This window comes from Lissotriton helveticus, chromosome 6 (genome assembly GCF_964261635.1).
Source record: "Lissotriton helveticus chromosome 6, aLisHel1.1, whole genome shotgun sequence".
In the NCBI taxonomy this organism is placed as follows: domain Eukaryota; kingdom Metazoa; phylum Chordata; class Amphibia; order Caudata; family Salamandridae; genus Lissotriton; species Lissotriton helveticus.
In genome coordinates, this window is record NC_136067.1 from 949,697,960 (window position 1) to 949,718,498 (window position 20,539).

Here is a 20,539-nt window from a genome sequence, read left to right on the forward strand (position 1 = left end):
TGACCCTGGTGGTTCAACACCTGGCAGGTTCTCTGAACGCCCGGGCGGACAAACTCAGCCGTCGGTGCATGATGGATCACGAATGGCGTCTGAACTCTGACGTGGCGCAAGGCCTCTTTCAGCAGTGGGGAGAGCCTTGGTTACATCTATTCGCCACAGAAGAGAACACACAATGTCATCAGTTCTGCGCGTTGGAATTTCCAAGGCGGCACTCGCTCGGCGACGCTTTTCATCGCGAGTGGAGTTGCGGTCTGTTGTACGCCTTTCCGCCTATACCACTTCTGCCCAGAGTGCTGAAGAATTTCAGACGCGACCGGGCCCAAGTCATCCTTGAGGCTCCGGACTGGGCACGAAGATACTGCTATCCCGAGCTACTCAGCATGTCAGTCGATCCCCCAATTTGTCTGCCTCTTCAGTAGGACCTTCTGTCGCAGCAGCAGGGGACGGTCCTCCACCCGAACCTGCCCAGCCTCCACCTCCATGCGTGGAGATTGAGCGGTGGCAGTTGAGGCCATTTGACTTGCCTCCTGAATTCTGTGATGTTGTTCTGGCAGCCAGGCGTCCCTCCACAAAATCGCTATACGCCTGCAGGTGGAACATATTTGTGGCATGGTCCACAGCAAAGGCTGTGGATCCACTCTCTGCCCCTTTTCTGAGGTTCTCCTCTTTCTTCTTTCTCTTGCCCAGCAGGGCTCTGCTGTGGGCACTATCAAGGGCTACCTCTCTGCCATTTCAGCCTTCTGAAGGCTACCTGATCAGCTCTCTTTGATCAAGTCCCCAGTTGTAAATAGGTTCTGTAGTAGGGGATCTCTGTGTATAGTCATAATCTAGTGAATAGTCCCGCCCATGTGCGTGGACCACGGAGCAATCAAAAATAATCTCTTAAGTTGTCAAAAAATGCAGACCTGCACAGACACTTGAGAGAATTTAAAGACCGATAATGCAGCCTATATCCACAGGCTACACAGTCCAGTACTATATATAAATTCCACCAAAGAAACCACAAACAGCACAGCCTGTCCAATTTTCTCCACAGAGAAAAATGTTCCTTTTACAAAAGCCTCTGGAATGATAGAGAGGAAGGAGTGGACAGACAAACCCCATAGGCTGCCATGGGTGGCTCAAAACAGGATACTGTGCCTTTAAGAGAACCTTCCAGAACTTTCTCAGTATCCCAGAATGCACAGCAGGTCCCTTTTACTTTCAGTTATTTTTTCCGGCTCCTGCTAGCAGGACCCTGGAGCATTGATCTCTCCCTTTTCAAGGGTTTATTTAGTGATTTTTCACTTTTTCAAGTATTTGAGTGTTTTTCACTTGAAGTACTTTGTGCTCTCTTCCTTGTGTGTGTTTCTGAGCACCCTTTTATTTGTCAAAATGCCTGCTTTGTTTGACAAATGCCCAGAGTGTTCGAGGAAGAAGGCCAAGTCGGACCCACACGAGGTGTGCATCATCTGCCTTCCCTCATCTCATGTCCTAGAGGAGTGTGACATTTGCCAGGGCTCCTCCAGCAGGACCCTGAGAGATAGGATGAAGATCAGGCTCCAAGGCCTGGAAGACAGAAGACTGAAGGCACAAAGTGGGTCTGGGCAACTTCCTCTGCCCATGCTGAGGCCTCTGAGGGGATCCCCAGGGGCAGGAAGACCAGCAAACGTCCCTATTCTCCGTCATCGTCGATAGCACCGACGGACTGCGTCGAGAGGGATGACTGCAGTCTGTTCCCCGTCTCCCCAGGGCTCTGGGTCAAAGCGGCGTCAACGCTCGGCATCGAGGGAACTGAATAGACCGCCGTCGAGATCACCGGTGACAATTTCATCGTCGTCGAGTAATCGACATTGAGAGGTGGCCTGGCGTCGGCGCTCGCCGTCAAGGCGACACCGCCGCTCGCCATCGGCGAAGAAGAGGAGGTCGGCGTCGAGGGGATCCTTGACATCGAGGATGACGTCGAAGTCTCGCAGGCGTTCGGCGTCAAGGAGACGCTCGTCGTCGAGGCGAAGGCGTTCGCCGTCGAGGAGGAGGCGTTCGCCATCGAGAAAGAGGAGATTTTGAAGGAGAGGATGCTGGTGTCTAACCAACTCATCAGCGCGGCGGCTGATGTGTCTCTTCTGGCGGCACATGGGTACTGTCATGGTGTCAACCAACGCCGCCACGCTTGGCTTCGCCTTACATCGCTCAAGCCAGAGGCTCAGCAGCGGGTGGCCAATCTGCCTTTCTCGGGGGGAACCCTGTTTGGCAAGCATGCGGATGACGAGATGGCCCGCATGAAGGCGGAGGTCGAAACCCTGACGGCTGTCTGGTTGGAGAAGCCCAAGGAGAAGACCTACCGCCCATTCCAGAGACGGTTTGGGGCGCAGAGCAGAGGGCGTGGGCAGCCTTCAGGACAGCAGCAACAACAGCAGCCGTAGTTCCGGAGGCCCTTCCAGAAGCGCCAGAAGGGCAGAGGCGGCCAGCAGTCCGCAGCAGCGAACAAAGGCCCGGCTGGGTCTCGACCCTGAGCGGTTACTTCCCCTACATCCGTTACCCGCTCCGGTGGGGGGAAGCGTTCAATTTTTTCTGGTAGAGTGGAGAAAAATTACTCGGGACCAGTGGGTGCTGAATATTGTTTGCAATGGATACAGTCTTCGGTTCACCAGCCCGCCTCCAGCAATTCCACCGGTCAGCTCGCAGTTCCAGCTGCGCGAGATCCAGGTGGAGGCCGATATCCTGTTAAGGAAAAGGGCGATAGAAGACGTACCTCTGTCTCAAAGGGGAAGAGGTCTGTACTCACGGTTCTTTCTAGTTCGCAAGAAGGACAAGAACGAGTTCAGGCCCATTCTGGATTTGCGACAAGCAAACAAGTGGATTCGCAGAGAGAAATTTCTCATGCTGTCGTTGCATCAGATTTATCCTCAGCTGCAACAGGGAGACTGGCTATGTGCTATAGACCTACAGGATGCGTACTTCCATGTGCCCATTGCACACAAACACAGGAAGTTCCTGCGATTCCAAGTCTGCGCCAATCATTATCAGTACACAGTACTGCCATTCGGGCTGAAGTCTGCGCCCAGAACGTTCTCGAAGTGCATGGCAGTGGTAGCTGCACACCTAAGGAAGAACAAGGTGTTTGTCTACCCGTACCTGGACTATTAGTTGATCAAGGCCTCCTCCTTCTCGGAAGCTCAAGCGCACTACCAGAAGACGTGCGTTCTCCTGAACAAGCTGGGGTTGCACATCAACATGTCCAAGTCTGTCTCGACTCCGGTCCAGTGTATACAGTACTTGGGAGCCTCCATCAATACGCTGTCAGCAAGCGTGTCTCCTTCGGAGGAGCGACGATTATCACTCCTTCAGAAGGCTCAGGCTCTTATGACCGCTCCATCTACAACAGTGAAGACGGTGTCTTCACTACTGGGGTCGATGGCCTCTTGTATCTTCCTCATGCCACGCGCACGGCTGCACACGAGACCATTGCAGGAGTGCTTGGAGGATCAGAGGAAAGGATCTTGGGATGACAAGATACGACTGTCTCTGCATGCTCTTCAGTCTCTGAAGTGGTGGTGTTCAGCGGAGAATCTCCTCAGAGGGGTTCCCTTCCACAAGGGCATTCCCACGCAGACTATCGTGACGGATGCGTCTCTCCGCGGCTGGGGGGCGCACTTCGGAGACTTACAGATACAAGGAACGTGGTCCCAGGCGGAGTCCACGTATCACATCAATTTCCTGGAACTCAGAGCTGTTCACTTGGCACTGAAGGCCTTTCATCCGTCCTTCCAGACCAACTCTCTGCTTGTACAGACGGACAATACGACCACGGTGTATTACCTCAACAAGCAGGGGGGCTCAATATCGCGCACTCTGGCGAAAGGAGGCGCAGACGATCTGGCTATGGCTTACAGCCAGAGGACTGACGATAACGGCTACCCATTTACCAGGTGTGCAGAATGTTCAGGCTGACTCACTGAGCAGACTGATTCAGGAAAACCACGAATGGGTCCTAAACGACTAAGTACTAGGAGAAGTCTTCGCAAGGTGGAGAACTCCAGACGTTGATCTGTTCACAACCGCCGAAAACAGCAAATGCCGGGACCTCGCCTCCAGGTACTACCAGCAGGGGACTCTGGGGAATGCGCTATGGATCAACTGGTCAAATAGATTTCTGTACACTTTTCCACCCATTCCCCTGATTCCGGCGGTGCTCATCAGCTGTCCCAGTCCAGGGCGCGGATGATCCTGATTGCCCCAGAATGGCCCAGACAGTGGTGGTTCACGGACCTGCTTCACCGGTCTCTCCTTCCTCACATACGGCTGCCGTGCCGCCGGACCTTCTCACGAAGTTCGGGGGGGAGATGTTGCACCCCAACCTCTCGTCTTTGAGTTTGGCGGCATGGCTACTGAGATAGTGCAATATGGCCATTTGAATCTACTAGAAGATTGTATGGACATACTGAAGGAGGCTAAGCGACCTTCCACTAGGACTTCCCATGCTTACAAGTGGAAGAGATTCTGCATCTGGTGCAAGTCCAAAAACTCTGATGCGACGACGTGTAAGGAAGAGGTCATCCTTCCGTATCTTCTACATTTGGCGCAGTCTGGCCTTAATGTCCATTCCATTAAGGTTCATCTCGCTGCGCTGACTGCCTACAGGAAATTCCCTTCACCGACTTCCTTTTTCCAGATCCCTGTGATCAAGGAATTTTTGGAAGGCTTGAAGAAAGTGTTCCCTCCTCTCCGGCTTACTTCGCCTTCATGGTAATTGAATGTGGTGCTGTCCAGATTGATGAAGGAGCCTTTTGAACCTATTCATAAGGCTTCGTTGCAGCACCTGTCCTTGAAGGCGGCGTTCCTCGTGGCCATTACATCGGCCCGCAGGGTGAGTGAAATTCAGGCGTTGTGTTGCCAAGAACCTTATACTGTGTTTCATGCTGCTAAGGTTGTTATGCGTACTCACCCTAAATTTCTTCCAAAGGTTATCTCGGATTTCCATGTTAACCAGACCATAAAGTTACCTACGTTTTTTCAGAATCCTTCATCTCCAGCGGAAAGGTCTCTGCATTCCCTGGATGTTATGAGGGTGTTGAAATTTTATCTGGATAAAACCAAAGATATTCGTAGGTCAGACCAATTTTTTATCAATTATGGGTCAGTCAGGACCGGTCTTGCTACCTCAAAACAGTCCATCTCGAGGTGGATTGTGTCCTGCATACAGTTGTTTTTCCAGAAGGCTAATAAGACCTTAGGGGTAAACCTAAGGCTCATTCCACCAGGGGCAAAGCTGCCACGACTGCTTTGCTTCGTAATGTTCCAATAGCAGAGATCTGCAAGGCGGCCACTTGGAAGTCGGTCCATACCTTTGCTAAGCATTACTGTCTGGACACTGATGCCAGGACAGACGCTCAGGTTGGGCAGGCTTCGCTGCGAAATCTGTTCGCACAGTAGTGGTGTTATTTCTCTTCTCTCCACCGCCGCTTTGGTGTGGGGATGGGCTTGCCATTCTATTCACTAGATTATGACTATACACAGAGATCCCCTATTACAGAAGGAGTAGTTTCTGTCCTGTAACTCCAGTCCTGTAGTAGGGGTATCTCTGTTATAGTCATAAGCGCCCGCCCTCCTCCCCGGTGGAGAAAGATATTTATGTAAGGAATGCTACAGGTCTGGCGTGTTTCGCCTTCAAAAAGAACTGAAAGTAAAAGGGACCTGCTGTGCATTCTGGGATACTGAGAAAGTTCTGGAAGGTTCTCTTAAAGGCAAAGTATCCTGTTTTGAGCCACATAATGGCAGCCTATGGGGCTTGTCTGTCCACTCCTTCCTCTCTATCATTCCAGAGGCTTTTGCTGGTAAAAGGAAAAATTTTCTCTGTGGAGAAAATTGGACAGGCTGTGCTGTTTGTGGTTTCTTTGGTGGAATTTCTAGTTGAAGTACTGGACAGTGTAGCCTGTGGATATAGGCTGCATTATCTGTCTTTAAATTCTCTCTTAAGTGTCTGTGCAGGTCTGCATTTGTTGACAACTTAAGAGATTATTTTTGATTGCTCCGGGGTCTACGCACATGGGCGGGACTATTCACTAGATTATGACTATAACAGAGATACCCCTATTACAGAACTGGAGTTACAGGACAGAAACTACTCCTTCTTGAAGGGCATCACTCATATGTTCCCTCCTGTTCCTTTCGTGATGCCTCAGTGGGACTTGAACCTTGTTCAGACTTATTTGATGTTCGCTCCCTTCGAGCCACTTCATAACTGTCCTCTCCGTCTTCTTACACTTAAGACTGTATTCCTGGTTGCCATCACCTCTGCCAGGAGAGTGAGCGAGCTCCAGGCCCTTTCTTCTAAACCTACTTTCCTTTCTGTCCATGCGGATAAAGTTGTGTTGCGGATGCGACCCTCTTTCCTGCCCAAGGTAGTCACAGCCTTCCACATCGGGCAGTCCATCACCTTGCACACCTTCTTTCCGCCTCCGCATCCCTCGAAAGAGGAAGAGAGGCTCCACCGTCTGGACCCAAAACGTGCGCTCTCATACTATCTGGATCGCACACGCCAGGTCCGGGTGAATGACCAACTCTTTGTTGGTTACGTGGGCGCTAAGAAGGGAAAGGCGGTGCACAAACGGACCATCTCTCTGTGGGTCGTGTTGTGCATCAAGGCTAAAAAGGAGCCTCCTGTTGGGCTGAGGGCCCATTCCACTCGGGCCACGGCGGCTACTACTGCCCTGGGTCGGGGAGTCCCCTTGCAGGACATCTGTCAGGCAGCTACGTGGGCCTCGCTGCACACGTTTGCAAGACACTACTGCTTGGATAGCCAAGTCCGGAGAGATGGCTTCTTTGGCCGTTCCGTTCTCCAGGACTTTCTGGCGTGATCATTAGTTCGCAGACCCACCTCCTGGGTTGGTATTGCTGGGGTATCTATTCTAAGGTAAGGAATCTAATACTAACCTGTTTCTTTCAGATGCACAAGTTACTTACCTTCGGTAACGATATATCTGTAAGAAACAGTAGTTAGTATTAGATTCCTTACTGCCCCACCCATCCTCCCCGTTCTGCGAACCGATATCTAGGGTTAAGGTCATCCCCTTTCAGGGCCCTAGTTTCATGGCACCAGTGTTGGTTTTTATCATGCCTCTGTGTTTCTGGCGCGGAAAAGCTGTGTATAAGATCTGACGTCAGCGTGCGAGGGCGGCGTCTAAGTACTCCGACGTCATCCCGGCACCAACGACGACAGACGCGGAGCCGCAGATGACGCCTACCGACGCGCAGGGGTACTGCTACGCAAAATTTTCCAGATCCAGTCTGACGCCTGATGATATTCTAAGGTAAGGAATTTAATACTAACTACTGTTTCTTACAGATATATCGTTACCGAAGGTAAGTAACTTGTGCATAGGGCCCGGTTACTTAGTCAAGGATTCAATGTATCCACCTAAGTTGGAGTGGAGCTCTCCATGGGGTTCTTTGCACATTTCTGACCTCTGGGCCGAAGTAGACTGAGCCATTTACATAAATATCCTTTACCTGTTGATTGTTTTAATGGAGCCAAAGTCTTTCCTTCCTGGTTAACATGCTCGTTTATCAACAAAACAGCAGCTGTGTTTTTATGTTTTGGTTTGAGGGAACTCTAGCTGTGGGCAGTTTGTGAGGACATTCAGTTGTTCTGGATTTGAGGAACAATCAAACAGATAAACTAAATAGATGGTTGTACATATGTTGGAGCTTCACAATGAGGTTGAGATGTTTTTTTTCCATTGGCAGGCTTTCTCAAGACTTATCCTTTTGCTATTCCTAAATGAGGAAAGACGCCATACTAAGCAATTGTTCCGTATTTCTTTATTTTCCTCATTCCCACCTATTTAAAGGGTGGTACTCTTGCTTCACAAGATGTAGGCATCCTGGTGAAAATCACCACAATATGATCCTATGATCTTGGGCTTGCTTGTTTCATTTCTAGAGTTGAATCTTCCTTCTTGACAAGAAGGCCAAATGTAGCTTTCATGTCTGCTGAGCTTGGTACCAGCATGCAGTGGTCTAGGGGTTAGTTTTTTTTGTTTGTTTTTTTGTTAGCATTGGGGGGTCATCGACCAGCTGGTGATTGCTGGTGGTTCAATACCACAAGACCATAAGGTGGGAGACTCTAAGTGTTATTGAGAGATTGGCTTGATTTTGTTTATTGTTTAATTCATTGCATAATTTACGTAACAATTTAATTTCCAAAATCTTGTGATATTGCCTAACTCCGTGACTGCTGAGTGGTATCTTGGCCTTTTCATGTCTGAATCCAAAGTTGGAGTGTTTCTACTTTGGACAAGAAGTCCAGATTCTAGTTAACATAGCATTCTCTGTCATAGTGTCTTCTAATTCTGCAAGCTCTCTAGCTTACCCAGATGATGCATGTTTTATTATACATGCAGTTTTATGTTGCTTGGCTGACATTTTCAGAAAATCACCAATATTCATGTTTTTTCTCAAAATATTGACAGCATTTTATTTCCTTGTCTACTACAGATTCTTGGAACCATATTTGAGGAGTTGCAGATGGCACCTACTCAGAAATCAAAGCAGAAGTTATCAACCATCTTGGAACTTCTCCTGAAGAGTATCAAGATCGGTGGTATCCCATCTTATGTTGCAAAAATCTTGATGCAAACTCTTCAGGAGGTTAACAGTGAGGTGAGAGACGTTTTTTAAACATTTTCAGAAGACAGTTTGTTTTAAATTTGTCAAAATCTCAGAATTGTTAAATGCATAAATGAAGCTGCTTTTTTCTTTTACATTAAACTCAACAAATGAACCTTGCTAAATTCCTGCAAGGCCAAATAAATGTCTCTTGTGGCCTGCACAAGTGAGCACTACTTTATCTGCTATTTATGCATTTACCACACATTATCTTGGATAATCTGCTAAAACATACTCAGATTACAGATATTCTCCAAGGTAACCCCATGCATCTCACTGTTGATTAAAGGTTAGATTTATCTCCTTACACATGCAGCATTTCTTAATTTCTGGCTCACATTAAAAGATAAATCATAGTGCCGCAGATCCCCCATTTATTTTGTTACTCATAACCTTCTCATTTGAGATCTTTGAACCCACAATTTCCCCTTTATTGGGTACATCACCCTAGGGCCAATAATAGAGCAGGTGAGCCAAGATGGAAAACTTAGGAACATCTCTGGCATTGTTCATCTTTACATTCTCAAATTGATGCCCTCATAAATTGAGCTTGTGGAACTCCTACTATACAGAAAACCACAAACAAACCTAATAAAAGCCAATGTCATAGGTTTACCAGATTTTACTAAAATGCTTGCACCCATGTCCTCATGAAACCAACTAAAAGAAGTTCTCAATTGTGCGGTAAAGAACTGTAGAACTAGAATCATGCTAATTAATATATGGGCTTTTCCAATAAGAAAGAACCACGGAGACCACTACAAATCAGATGCCCTTAATATTGAACTTGCTCTGTCCACCACTCCTCACACAATTTTGCAAACTTACTGTAAAATCTAGCCAGACACTGTAGTGGGTTGTGTGCAGCTTTTCAGACCCCAAATTGTTGTCTAATTAAACACAAAAGTTAGGAATTGCATCCTAATAGAAGCAGTGTCACAGCTTAACATGGAACCCTACACATTTTTAAAAATGTGAGAATAACCTTAGTTTGAGGTCTTGGCTAGCAAGGTTCAATTGTATTTATGTTGTAGCTTGTAGATAATTCATTTTAAACATCCCTTTCTACCTTTATGATCTATTGCTCTGTTGTTGATCAGACTCTCAATATTCTGTCAGTCAGATAATGATCGCTTCCTTTTTAACTTGACTTGCTGTTTGTAAATGTCCTTCTTTGTGGGTATATTTCAGATGAATATGCTAGTTTTACAGTAGGATATAGCAGCTAGTTTAGAAATACTTTTACATACATTGTCCAACTGATATATTTGATTCTTTTACCAGATGGTGCTTTCTGAGCTGCTGCCTGCCATTGATAGACTGTTAGAGAAAGTCTCAAATGAGCCGGCAGTCCTTGTGAAGGATGAATATATGCTGTTGCGCCTTCTTCTTAGCAAGTACAATCAACATTCAGCAGCGCTACTTTGCAAGGATCCACACAGTTTGGAAATGTTTGTGAAAGCACTAAATGCAGGAAAAACATTCCATCAAGGGATGCCATCTTTCCAGATTGTGGCTTTGGAGCAGGTAAGCTTCTTCAAAGACTAGCAGTATGTTTCGTTTCAGGATTTCAGAAAGAATTTTCAAATTGTATACAAAAAAGGGTTAAAATGTGACATTAGTTAAGAAATTGGTAAAAGGAACCTCAGCCCTTCAAAGGTTCTGTTTGATATCCCTGGTTCGCTCAATACTTAAGGAATTTTGAAGCACCATTCCTCAAATGCTGCACAGAGTATTTTTTTAGTATGCCACATGAATATACAAATGGGATCCCCCACCGTGTTCATGATATGTATATCTATATCCTGAATATTGAAAGTGAAAATCCCTAATCGTACCTGGATTTAGCCCCTGTTGATATTCTGATGCTTTGAAGGTAATGGACCCCTGCTCTCTGACCTTTCACCTTTTCAGGACATTTCTCTGGGGCCTATGTAACTGGGGAGCAACTGGGCAATCCTTTTAACAAATATTGCTTAATGTTCTCGAAACCTCAAGAACCTTGTATGATAGTAAGGCCTCTGAATGCTAAGAACCTGCTCTTTAGGTTTTGACTGTCTGGGTAAGGGGGACAATCAAACAAGAGATACTTGAAGTGTGGTATGAGATGGAAACAAAAGTGTAGATTGCACTTGAATGGTGCACAATAAGTATGTTCAGACAGTGTTATAACTTAAAAGAAATATAAGTTGTAGTCTAAAGGTTCAGTCACTCAGTAAATGTATATGTATCCTTACAGTACATGAAGTTCAGCGCTTCACCTAATGGGGACAGTCTGGATACTCTGGTGTGTACTAAAAGCATCTGCACCAAACTAGGACATGGGTTCTTACAGTGCTCAACATGTTTGATATCTGGTCTGCTGCACAAGTGGAGTGAAAAGGTTCTGCTTTAGGTGTTACTGCAAAGTCCAACTTTTCTTGCTGGGTGCTTGTCAGAGTTACTAAGCATAAATTACAAAAAAGGAACCAGGGGTGGACAATATTTTACGGGGTCCAAAGTATGCGTCCAATCAACTTATAAACAACTTGATACTTAGTTCCCCAGGCTAGAAAGAGGTGAGAGAACAAACACGGAGTGTAAGGAGCTAAGGGAGCGTGTCAGTCAGTCAGGGAACAAGGTGTTCCCTTGTTGGAACTAGGGGACCTCACACACCCAGACGGGAGCCTAGGTGTCATGCTTCATCATCGGTCTCCTGCTCCTCGTCAGACTGGCGCTGCAATGTCTGACGGGCGCCGTAGGCGCTCTTTGATGGAGATCTTTTGTTCCAGCCAGTTTTTGCGTGAGGGTGAGGGGTCTGGTGTAAGTGTAGTCGTGAGTGAAAAGGTGAGGTTTAAAAGAAGGTAAGTCAGTCCACAATGAACTTTATTTGGGGTGGCTGACTCCCTAGTTTAAAAGGGTGGGAGGGGAGAAAGGGACTGTTTAGGCTACAGTGAACTTACTCAACCCTCTAAAAAGGTCGACATGTTTCATGCCAATGTGGCAATTCTTCAGGACCTCAAGTGGGTACTACACAGTGAAAAATGAAAAATAAATAAAGTATCTAAATACAACCTCAATGGGTCAATCAGGAAGCAAGCCAGCAGGTCTTGCTCTGGAGGGGAACCCTAGGAACAACCCTAAAGGGCCCCGCAGTCTGTTCACGTGGGGCAGTTCAAGTGGTAAAGTACCTGAGACGAAGAGCTGCCAGGGCGGAAAACCTACCCACACCACGAAGCGCTCCTGCCGGTAGCGCGGAACAGCTGGTCAGAGTTACTAAGCAATCATTGACACAGACACTAACACTTAGAGTTGTTCAGGTGTCTGTGGATGAGACCTCTTGAGGTGCGATAGAGTACCAGGATTTGAGTATCAATTGTCACGGGGGCAAATGCGTCCATGGCAGCAGGGGCATTCGTTGATAGAACAATAACACTGGGAGAATGTCCAGCCTCAGGAGATGAAGCTACTTTTATGGTTGGGAGTACTGACCAGGTTCCATGATGAAAAATGTGGCAAGTCGGCAATAAAGTAGTATGCCTACAATGGTTTCTGGGTGCAGATAGCGGAACAGCACCTGATCCAAACTGAGAAAGTGCCTCTTTTTGCAGGGCTGCTCCCCACTGTTTTGCCTGGTTTTGATGTGTTTTCAATTGTAGTGCACAGGGTCTCTGCCATCCAGGTCCCCTGTGCCAGTGCTTCTTCCCTGAAAACATATTCCCAATTGGTACTTTTGCTGCATGAATCTTTTCTGGATTCACATGCTGTGCATTATTCTGCCATCTAGTGGTTGGTCTGAAATTGTTGTATTTCCTTTGGTCGCTATCTTTTGATTATTTTTTTTTACGCGGTTAGGTCTGGATCAATACGGACTAGCTCCAAGATTTGGAGTTAAGAATCGACTAACAATAGGGAAGAAATGTAAAGAACGGCGATTCAAGGTACCAGACTTCGAATCGAGGTGCCAGATGGCACCGAGTGTGGAAACAACAATTGAAAGGATAATGCGCGTACAGGGGGCTCCCTGTGGTGGTAATGGACAAAACATCATTCAATTTTGCCAAAATTATCATAACAAGTATGCCCAGAAGGACCAGCATCCAGTCTACAACCACTGCTTACCGGTCGATTACCAAAGTGAGGATTGCAACACGTGTTCGGCGTTCCACCTGAAGACGTTGAGGGTAAAAGAGAGACAGAGAAGAGCAAACTACAAAATGCAGGGCCAGAGTGCAGTACCATCGCTATGGGACCTGGGCCTCTCCAGCAAGGAAGACAATGTCATAGAAGGTCCGCAAGGCGACACAGACATGGACATGGACATTGACATCCAGGTCGTTGAGGTCGAAAAGAAAACTTAGAGAGCGGTAAGAAAACCGTCATCCTCAAAGACAGTAAACGAGACCTGAAAAACGGACTCAAGGGCCTCGAAGGGAGCATCGGCGTCGAAGCACTCGACATCCGCAGTTGTGCCACAAATGAAACACTCCTTAGAATCCTTACACAAGCACTCCATAACGGCCAAGACCCTCGAGAAATCCAAGATGTCAAATGACAATCAAGGAAATGACACATCGACGTCGAGAGAGGAGAGGTCAAAACCCGAAAAACATGGCCCGCCGTCCACGCCAGCAGAGAAGGTGCCATCGAAGAGAAGTGCGGAAAGCAGCAAGGCTAAAAAAGAAGAGACTGGAAGCAGAAATGGACAGTATTTTCCAAAGCAAGAAGGAGTTGAAAAGCTTGACAGAAAAAGAAAAAATCGGCGAAGAATTAGAGCCTACAGTGACACGCGAACCTTTATAGGAACAAGAAGGAGAGTTATTTTTCGAGGAGGAGGAAGAACAAACCTACCTGGCATCTGAAACCTCCGAGGTTCAGAACTACAATGGCAAGACCCCGACACAGACTCTCCAGAGGAAGCTGTCAACACCTATCCTTTGAGGCCTTCCCCACCAGACAACATTGGTATGTACAACCAGGTCATCAAGAAAGTAGCAGAAACTTATGGAGTGCAGCTGGAAGAAGAGAAACCACAGTCATCTTTTTTGGCCGAGACTTTAATCCCTACACAATCAAGGATTCAATTTCTTCCTATGCTACCAAGTGTGCTAGACCAGGGCAAAAAAGAAATTTAAGGAGCCTGCCACATGTAAGGCAGTCACACCTAGGGGAGAGAACAAATGTAAACACTCCTCCAAAGATCCTATTTACATCAAGGGGTCGGTGATAGTTGGCTACATCATAACAGCCACTGCCAGAAAAAAGGCCAATGTGCCTACAACAACTGGCCCAACACTAGACAAGGAATGCAAAAGAAAGGACCTTAGGGGGAGAAAGGTAAAGATAAGTGCAGCAAACCAATTCTAATGCCTTGCTTAACAGACATGCATACCAACATGGGTAGGAGGTAGGGGATCTACTGAAACTTCTACCGGAACAATACCAGAAGAGAGCAAGCCACTTGGTAGAGGAGGGGAAGAATATAGCAAATACTGGCTTAAAATCTGCCCTAGATGCCACGCAAAACATCAAGCAGACAAATGATGATTGCAATCACAGAAAGAAGACACGCATGGCTGCGGATCTCCGGATTCAAGCCAGAAGTGCAGAACAACATACTGAACGCACCGTTTAATGGGGACAGCTCTTTGGAAGCGTTGTGGACGACACGCGGAACTAATTAAACCAATTAAAGAAAGACGATGAAACGGCAAGGTGTATGGGGGCTCTACAATTCAGAGGTGGCATGTGTAGAGGAACCACCCCCTCAAGGAGGCCAGTGGGTAGAGGGAACAATCACCCCACAACTTTGTATCAGACATACCAGCAAGGTTACCGAGGGGGAATCCAATGCAAAGAGGGGGAGAACCCACAGCATCTAAATGACTGCATTCCAAACACAACACACACTCCAGAAACATCACAGAGTGTCTACACAAAGAGACAAAGACATCAAACAAACAGTACCTCCAACATTCTACACCAGTAGGAGACAGACTAAAGAACTTCCTCCAAAAATGGAAAGAGATCATTTAAGACCAATGTATCTTAAACATAACACAGTACGGTTATTGCATAGAACTAGTCAAAACACCTCCAAATAAAGTCCCAAGGAGGAAAGTACATTGCAAAGGAGAAACTATTCTGTTCCTCCAAGAAGTACAAGAAATACAAATGAAAGAAGCCATAGAACTCGTTCTATACAAGGAAAGAAACGAGGCAAATTTCTCTACAAACTTTCTAATTCCGAAGACAGACGAAACGCTGCGTCCTATCTTAGATCTCAGATTTCTCAATAAGTTCATAAAGATTCAAAATTTCAAGATGACAACCCTGCAAAAGGTAATACCTATGTTGCAAGAAGGGGACTATATAGCTACTATGGATTTCAAGGATGCCTATTTGCACATCCCATGAACAACAAACGCAAAAAGCTATGAAGATTTGTGGTCAACGACAAACACTACCTATTCAGAGTGCTAGCATTCTGTCTAAAGTCAGCACCAAAAGTGTTCACAAAGTGTCTAGCAGCAGTAGCCGCACACTTTAAAAGACAAGGATTCCATGTATACCTGTACTTAGATGACTGGTTAGTAAGGGCAAACTCGTAGAGTCTGCAAACAGCATATATACCAAGTAACACATACACTACTCCAGCTCGGCTTTCCCATACACTGGGAGACATCCTCACCAGAGCCAGAACAAGAAAAATTGTTCTTGGGGGTGAGAATAAATGCAGTAGTGGGGAAAGTGTTCCCAAGCGAGAAACGAACAATAGCCCTGCTGAAAGAGACACAGCTATACCGGAAGGGGAAAGCTTTGACAGTGAGGACAGTGGGGAAGCTATTAGGGATGATGGCTTCATGCATTAACTTAATCCCAAACATTTGCCTACACATGAGACCATTCCAAGAATGGCTTCAAACACAATGGTCACAAGCAACATGGAGTTGGGAGGATCTAGTGATGGTCACACACAAAATACAGGAGGAAATAGCATGGTGGAACAAACTGAACATATCAGAAGGGAGACCTTTCATGCAACCAATGCCAACAGTGACCATAACATATGCCTCACAGATCGGAGGGGGGCCTCACATGAACAACCTCAAATTCAGGGGACTGTGGACACACCAGGAAGCTCCACGGCACATCAACATCCTAGAATTAAAGACAGTGTTCCGAGCCTTAAAAGCCTTTCAAAAAGAGCTATACAGAACAACAATTCTGATTGAAACGGACAACACAACCACCATGTTTTACATAAACAAGGAGGAACGCATTCAGTGGCCCTTTTGACTCTAGCTCAGCAACTCTGGACGTAGGCAATTCTACAGAAAATAAACATAATAGCAATTCACCTACCAGGAAAGGACAATGTAGAAGCTTACAGACTGAGCAGACAAGTTTCGTCATCTCACAAGCGGGAGATGAATCAATAGGAACTCAACAAGATTTTTCACAAATGGGGAACTCCAGAAGTCGACGTCTTTGCAACACCCCACAATGCAAAGTGCCAACGCTTTGCAGCCAAGCAACCTTGCAATCAGTCCGTAGGGAATGCGCTGTTGCTAAACTGGTCGGGAATATTTGCTTACGCTGTTCTCCCAATACCACAAATCTACAAAGTGATCAACAAATACAAGATCAGTCACATGACCATGATTCTCTTTGCTCCACAATGGGCGACACAGACATGGTTCTCAGAGATAACGGCGATATCTCAGGGGTCAATTCACAAATTGCCAAACAGACAAGACTAACCATGCAAGAGGGAAAGGATGCAATTTTGACAGAAGTGCACTGGATTCCAGCTATCCATGTCCCCAGTGCCTGCTTTCTTTCCCTAAAACTGTACTACTGTTCCCCCAACTGTTATGTTATGTTAATGGTTTTTATAAAGCGCACAGCTGCCCCAGCAAAGGGGCGTCCCGGCGCTGGCCGCGTGAGGGCACCGACACACATAACAGTCTAAAAAGTGGCAGTTAGTACTGTGGTAAAAGCTACACTAGAGGAAAGAGAAAAGTTTTAATAGCTTTCCTAAAAGCAAGCAAGCTGTCTATGCCACAAATTTGCTCAGGCAAGGAGTTCCACAGCCTAGGGCCAAGGTGGCGGAAGGAGCGTCCACCAGCATGGGAGGGCCTAACTCTAGGCACAACCGCCAGATGTTGCCCCGCCGAACAAAGCCGACGGGAGGGGACATAGAAGGTGAGTAAATTGCTCAAAAGATCAGGACTAGCAGATTTCAGTATCTTAAAAGAAAGACACAGGGTCTTACAATGAATCCGCTTTTCCACAGGGAGCCAATGCAACCTATGGATAGTACTGGTGGCAGAGCAAAAGCGCGGAAGACCCACCAGGGCTCTGGCAGCAGCATTTTGCACACGCAGCATCCTGAGCATTTCCACCTTATTCGCCCCAGAAGGAGGGAGCTAGCATAATCCAGGCGGGATAAAATAGTCGCCTGAACAATCAGTTGTCGTATTGGTGGATCAAAGAACTTCAGAACGGGCCGGAGGCCCCGCAAAAGGCCAAAGCAGGTGGTAGCAACTTGCCTTGTATGGGCTTGGAATGTAAGAGATGAATCCTTCAGAACCCCAAGGTTTTTAACCACCCCCTTGGGCGTAGGGATTACACCCAGGGCAGTAGGCCACCAATACTCGTTCCACAGACTGGCATTGTTTCCATCCAACAGAATTTCAGTTTTGCTAGCATTTAGTTGCAGGCAGTTGGCGGCCATCCATTCTGCTACCGCAGTCATCCCTTCTCTAAATCTAGAGGCAGTCGGAGAAGATCCTTCAGCCAAGGTGATAACAAGCTGCGTATCGTCAGCGTAGGAGACCATAGTAAGGTCCCATTGCTTAGCGACTGCAGCCAAAGGCTGAACGTAAAGATTGAAGAGCGATGGGCTCAGTGCCGAACCCTGGGAAACCCCCTGATCGATGGAATGGATCTTAGAAAGGAATGCTGGGGCAGACACACGGAAAGATCTTTTAGTCAAAAAAGAACGAAACCATTCTAGAGCAGACCCCGTTACCCCCACCTCTTCTAGCCTTCGAAGTAGGATGCCATGAGAAACCGTGTCAAGATCTAGCAAAAACAGAGCCGCACTTTGACCAGCATCCATGATAGACCGCAGGTACTCAGTCGTGGCCAGAAGGGCCGTTTCCGTACTGTGACCCGGACGGAACCCATTCTGTGAGGGGTCCAAGAAGTTATTAGAGTTCACGAACTGAGTTAGCACGTTATGGACATGTGCTTCTGTGATTTTGGCCACCCAAGGAAGAAGATATGGGTCTGAAATTCTCAGATTTGGTTGGATTCAGTGTAGATTTTTTTAGAATGGGCGAAACCCATGCCTGTTTCCATAGGGCCGGAACAGTCCCAGTTGAAAAGGAGGAATTGATAATTTTGCAGAGCGGGGCCCGAAAGATGAAAAGAGATTCCCTGAATTGCATTGGCCTCAAAGGTTCAGAGGGGGAGCCAGTTTTAATTTTTCTGCTTAGCCTAGTGAACTCTTCCTCTGACAGAGTCGGGATTACTGACAGGGTTGCACCGGACCCACTGCCAGACAGCAGTGAGGTGGAAAGGGTGGGAATTTGTGGAAAAGATTGATAGATGGTGCGAACCTTTTCCATGAAAAAGGTCGCTAGCTCGTCGCATTGGCGCGCAGATGATATAACCGATGCCGCAGCTTTCATTGTCCTGAGATCTTTGAGAATCTTAAAAATGCATTTAGCTGGATTAGGACTTTTCGTTCGCATAGTAGGCAGCACGAGCTGTACAGATAGATTTACCCTTGTAAGTCCCTAGTAAATGGTACCCCTGGTACCTAGGGCAAGCAAGCTATAGAGGGCCCCTAAGGGCTGAAGCAAGCATTGTGCCACCCTAAGAGAACCCTCTACCCCCTCAAGCAAACTGCCATTGCAGGCTGCGTGACATGGTTCAGACAAAACTGAAGATAGGACATGGCACACCTCCTGTGTGCTATGCCTACAGACACTGAATGCAATATATGTAGGTCACCCTACCATATAGCCCTAAGGCAGGTTGCACTATACTCCATGTGTGGACATATGTGCATGAGCTGTCGATGTCGATTCTTAGATGTTGAAAGTGAAAAGGGAAGTCATTTTAGATACATTTGCTGGACACTGGTAATTATGAGTTCCCCAGCTACATGATTGCTTCACTGAAACTAGAGATGTTTGGTATCAAACATCTCGTATTAATTAACCCACACTGATTCTAGTGATGAATCAATGAATGCATGCACCCAGAGGGCGCCTTAGAGGTGCCCCTCTGAAAACCTGCCAACTACTAGTGTGCTGGCTGACTGGTGTAGACCAGCCTGCCACTACAGACTGGTACCTGACCCCTAGCAGATGAGAGTACGTGCTGTCTGAGGGCAGACACTATGCCTGCTCTGGCCGTAGTGTTAGTCGCCTCTTCCAAACAGGATGACTAAGTAATCATCATATCAAGGCAGAAGGCTTCAAATGCCTCTGCTGCCTTTGATATGCTACTCAAGGCTTCCACAGACAAGGAAAATGCCACCCCCTGGCCTGGGCCCATTTGGCTCCAGGACAGGAAGTAAAATTAGCTAGTCAAGAGGCGTGTCCCTAAGCCCCCAGGAAGAGGACCCTGTGCTTGTGAAGGTCAGATCTGCCCCCCACCAAGTGTGAGGACACGTGAACAAACCAGAGTCGCACAGGTTCAATACCCACCTGACCCCTTGCAGCAGTCCAGTTATTAGGATTCTAACAGCACAGAGACTGAGCAGCCGTCGAAAGACGTCGGCACCACAGAGACCCACTTCCAGAGTGACTTTGCACCCTCAACTGGTGAGATCGACAACTACAAGGCCCTAGGCCCAGCTTAGCTGACCTTCCCCCTCTGCACCCGAGCGCCCCAGCCCGGTTACTGATGAACCAACTGTGCCCCCTTGTTCCCAGGACCTTGGTGACCCAAGCCCCCATTTGGGATCTCCCAGACTTGTCCCCAAGTCCCTCTCTTCAGCCTGATTTTAGGTGACTCCTCTTCTTTCCACTGGCATAGTGCGCAGAGCTACCATCCCGACCAGCACCTCAGCAACCGGACACTCCCAAGGCAGATGACGAGTAACTGTTGGTAGTACTTTGGACCTTGGCCCCCTACGAGCCGAACTCCCAAAGGAGACCTCAAGAAACTGCCCTTACATACCTGTATGCAACATATGCCAGCATTGCTGTGTAAAAACACATTTAAGTGACCTGTTTATTTACCTGTGAAATCAATTATTTTAAAAAGTACTTACTTGACAACAAAGTTCTTGGTATCAAAATGTGTATGAAAATACAACTTCTGTTTCTAAATTTGTCTCAGATTTATTCTTGAGTGTTTCTCGTTTATTGCCACTGTGAGTACAAGAAATGCTTTGCACTACCCTCTGATGAACCTGAACTGCTCGCCCCCACTACCACAAAAGAACATTTTGTGTTATAATGTTTGGCTCTAAACCAGTAAGGGTTGCCTGAACTTTTTACACTATGTACCTCGTTTTGGTCCACTATACAATGAACAAGCTTCCAACACAACCCAACAAATATTTTTGCTCCTAAATGTTTGTGCCTTTCCTCCAGGAGTTGTTTATGATGTGAACTTATACCCTCCCCCATATTCCTTCATTTGCTAAATTCCTTGTGCTTGTCATTGAACAAACATTGTCCTTCAAGTACCATATCTAGAAATAAGCACAGGTAGCCTGTTTACTTTCTGGCTTACATTATGGTACAAAATCAAGTCCATCCTCACTCAAACGAACTGTAATCCATTCTCCATGCCCTCCTATCATAACACATCGATGAAAACATTGGTTTCCCAAGTTCTAATTGACCCTAATCTTCATAAGTTGGCTTGACTAATCGTCAACCAA

The 20,539-nt window shown here is 46.8% G+C and overlaps 1 protein-coding gene across 1 annotated transcript in view; it reads left to right on the forward strand.

Annotated features, from left to right (window-relative positions):
- The window catches only part of HEATR1 (HEAT repeat containing 1), a 412,033-nt gene that overhangs the window by 258,230 nt on the left and 133,264 nt on the right, over positions 1–20,539 (forward strand). Inside the window, exons 22-23 of the mRNA XM_078648603.1 lie at positions 8,476–8,640; positions 9,931–10,173. Coding sequence (XP_078504729.1) covers positions 8,476–8,640; positions 9,931–10,173 — 408 coding nt within the window. The remainder of the gene's footprint in view (positions 1–8,475; positions 8,641–9,930; positions 10,174–20,539) is intronic.